Here is a 3,092-nt window from a genome sequence, read left to right on the forward strand (position 1 = left end):
TACTCTGAAGAATTTGTTCTCAGGTTTCAAGGCAGTAAAAATGAATCTTTGCCCTAGCTTGTGTTAACAATAAGTATGTCTTATTCTCAACTGTCTTAAATGTTCGTGAGACATAATATTGCTGGATGGTCGGGAGATGGGACTCGGCATCATTATTTGTAGAGAAGGGAGGAACTTTCAGGAAAGACTGACAATCTCAGAGTAATAAGATGGTAGAATTTGAAACAGTTGAGGTCAGAGTGTCTAGTGGTCTCCAAACTTTTTGTGAGCACATTTCCTATCAGAAAAAACTTATATTCATAAATTATATAATTACACAACTATACTAGTAATCATATATGTCCTAAAGCTTACACAAAATGGAAATTTAAAATGGATGAGATAAAGATGAAGTAATATTTGATTCTAGAATCAATAGGAAACCACCAGACTTTACTGAATTAGTGAAGTGACATAATCATTCTTTAACTTTAGGAAAATAACTTTGGCAGCTGTGTGGAGAATGGATTAGATGCAGGAATTCTCAAACTTTTTTTGTATCCTAGACCTTTTTGGAAATGTAACGAAGCCTATGTACCCCTTCTCAAAATAAGGTTTTTTTCTTCTTCAACAATTCATAATTTCAACAAATGCTAAATTTTATTTTATATCCTTTTTTTTGGTATTACATAAACTCGTCTTAGGCTTTAAGCCCTCTTGAGGACTAAATGTTTGTCCATATTGATTTTTGTATCTTGGCACGGTGCCCAGCCCTATGCTTTTCACCCTAAAGATGCTTGATAAATATTGAGTCTTTCTAAAAACAAAAGCTAGAAGTTAGTGAAAGTGTCTTACCCAAGTTTAAGCCTCCCCTCCTCCACCCCGTCGACTCTTTGGAGTGTTGCATTTATCCTATGGACATCTGGATTAGAGAGAGGAGATACTGGAGCTAATTAGGAAGCTTTTGAAATAGTAAAGAGTTTGTGAAGTCCTGAACTAGGGTGGTGAGTGGAGAGAAGGAAGCAGATACAGTTGAGTTGAGAATGTTGAATCAATAGAAAGGAACAGATGAAAAAAGATGGCATAGAGGTAGAAACCAGAATTGGTTTGGATTGATTGATTGGATATTTGGGGGGGAGTGTGAGGACCTTAAGATAACACCGAGATTGTAAATCTGGGAGACTAGAAGGATGGTATTGAGGGTTCCCTCAATAGAAATAGGGAGATTGGAAGAAGAGTGAGTTTGAGAGAAAAGATAAGATGAGGTCTGAGGTGTAGATAATTACCCATCATGCTCATCCTACAAAATTCATTATATTTTTCTCCAAACAAATAGGAATAGGGTAGGTATAAAATTACTTATGACTTCCTTTGAGCTCAATGGCACCCACATAAGGGCACTTGCTGCAGCCACCAGGTGATATGTATGTATGTATGTATAAGTGTGTGCATGTGGGAGTGCATGTGTGTCTCATCAGTACCTTCTGCTGAAGGTTTTCAGGTGACATATAGGCTATAATTGCCCTGAGAGCCTGGCACCTGGCTTAATGTGAAGTGAGGAGATAGGGATTTGCATGGTGATGGCAGGGGGTAGAGTGAAGAGAGTGTTGGGAGATAAGGGTAGATGTTGTGTTGGAGACAAGATCTATGCCAGGCTATCATTGGGAAGGTAAGATAAAAGCTCTCTTGCTACCCTATAGCTCTCATACCCCTTGAGGGTTAGATCATGATGCCCTTGGGGCTAATCCCTGCCTCTTAGGGGTCCCTGCTTCTTCTTTGTAAATCACCAATCTAGTTTAAAACTTATGTTTTTTTTTTTTTAAGAAGCCCTTTATTAGCAGAATTGCATCTTCAGAAAACTGTGAAGCTATTCACCCGGACCAGGTCTAGTTCCTAACAAAAGGTTGGGCTTTCCCGAACACACAAATAACCGACAACTGAGAAGTTGCCAACACTTAAATTTACCACCTCCCAACAAGGAACAAAGATGGCTTATTGTATGAAATAAGCAGGGGGTCAACAGGTTACTCCTCTGACTGTGAGTTTGATAATCTAACACAGTCAGCTGCGCATAATCTGGCTGAGACAGCTCCAGATTAGCAGCACTGGTGGCTTATACTGAAGGCTTGCAAATCTTAAGATCCCCCACAACAACCCTGTGAGGTAGGTGCTCTCTTATAACTCCTTAAAACACAAAACAAAACACCGAGAGGTTATTGTGACAGCTTGTTCAAGGCAGGGCTAGAGCTTGGTTCTTTTTGACAGGAGTAACTTGTTTTGTTATGATCTCTGCCTTTTAAGCATAACCTCAAACATACAAATGCTACAGAGATGCAGATAACAGTAATTTAAACTATATCACAACACAGGATACCCAAACTCATGGATGAAATTTATGAAAACATTTAAGGGCAAGACAATTTTAACTGTTCGTTGGGGCCTTTTTTTGATGTCTGCATCTTGGCAGAGGGTGTCCCAAATGGAGGGCAACAGTGGCATTTTCTTCTTATTGGGGACAATGAGGTGACTGAGTGATTGATGGATGAATGATGGGTGGATGGATTGATGAATGGAAGGATGCCATAGTAAGGGGGGGGGGGGAGGCGGTCTTGTTGCTGAATGTCTTTCATTGTGCTAGCTGTTCATTCGCTGTTCTTTATAATCCGAGCTTGGTCCTTCTCCAGTGTCTTCTTTTTGAATTGTACCTGATATTGTTACCAGTTTTCATTCCAATCCATTGTGGGATGGGACAATTCTGCTTCTGTTTCTTGGCCAGGAACCTCTTGATTCTAAATGTTTTATGAGAGGACATGATGATGGGATGATAGCTGAGCTTCCCCCACGATGGCTGGATGGGCGAAAAAGGGCAAAACTTATGTTTTATAGATAAAGAAATTGAAGCTAGAAATCTCAAGAGGTAGAGCTAGAAGGGGCCTTAAAAGTCATCTTTTCTAACCTTTTCATTTTACATATGAGGAAACTGAGGACCAGAGAGGGGAAGTTGTCACCTCTACTTCCATTGGCCCAAGATAATTAGAATTCATATTGGAGGACCACTGTGGCTCTTTCCAAAGCATTTCAGTGCCTACTGACTGTAGGGAATAATTTTCCAG

General features: G+C 39.8%; 1 protein-coding gene across 1 annotated transcript; it reads right to left on the reverse strand.

Moving 5' to 3' along the window:
• Positions 1–2,511: 2,511 nt before the first annotated feature.
• On the reverse strand, positions 2,512–2,840 carry LOC138147713 (large ribosomal subunit protein eL39-like). Its single transcript, XM_069070280.1, has one exon. The coding sequence runs from the start codon at positions 2,789–2,791 to the stop codon at positions 2,636–2,638; it is 156 nt and encodes a 51-aa protein (XP_068926381.1). The 5' UTR covers positions 2,792–2,840; the 3' UTR covers positions 2,512–2,635.
• Between the last annotated feature and the right edge of the window lie 252 nt (positions 2,841–3,092).

The sequence above is a fragment of the Petaurus breviceps genome, unplaced genomic scaffold, assembly GCF_028583685.1.
Source record: "Petaurus breviceps papuanus isolate PSGF00001 unplaced genomic scaffold, PetGlider_PUasm1.0 90804, whole genome shotgun sequence".
In the NCBI taxonomy this organism is placed as follows: Eukaryota; Metazoa; Chordata; class Mammalia; order Diprotodontia; family Petauridae; genus Petaurus; species Petaurus breviceps.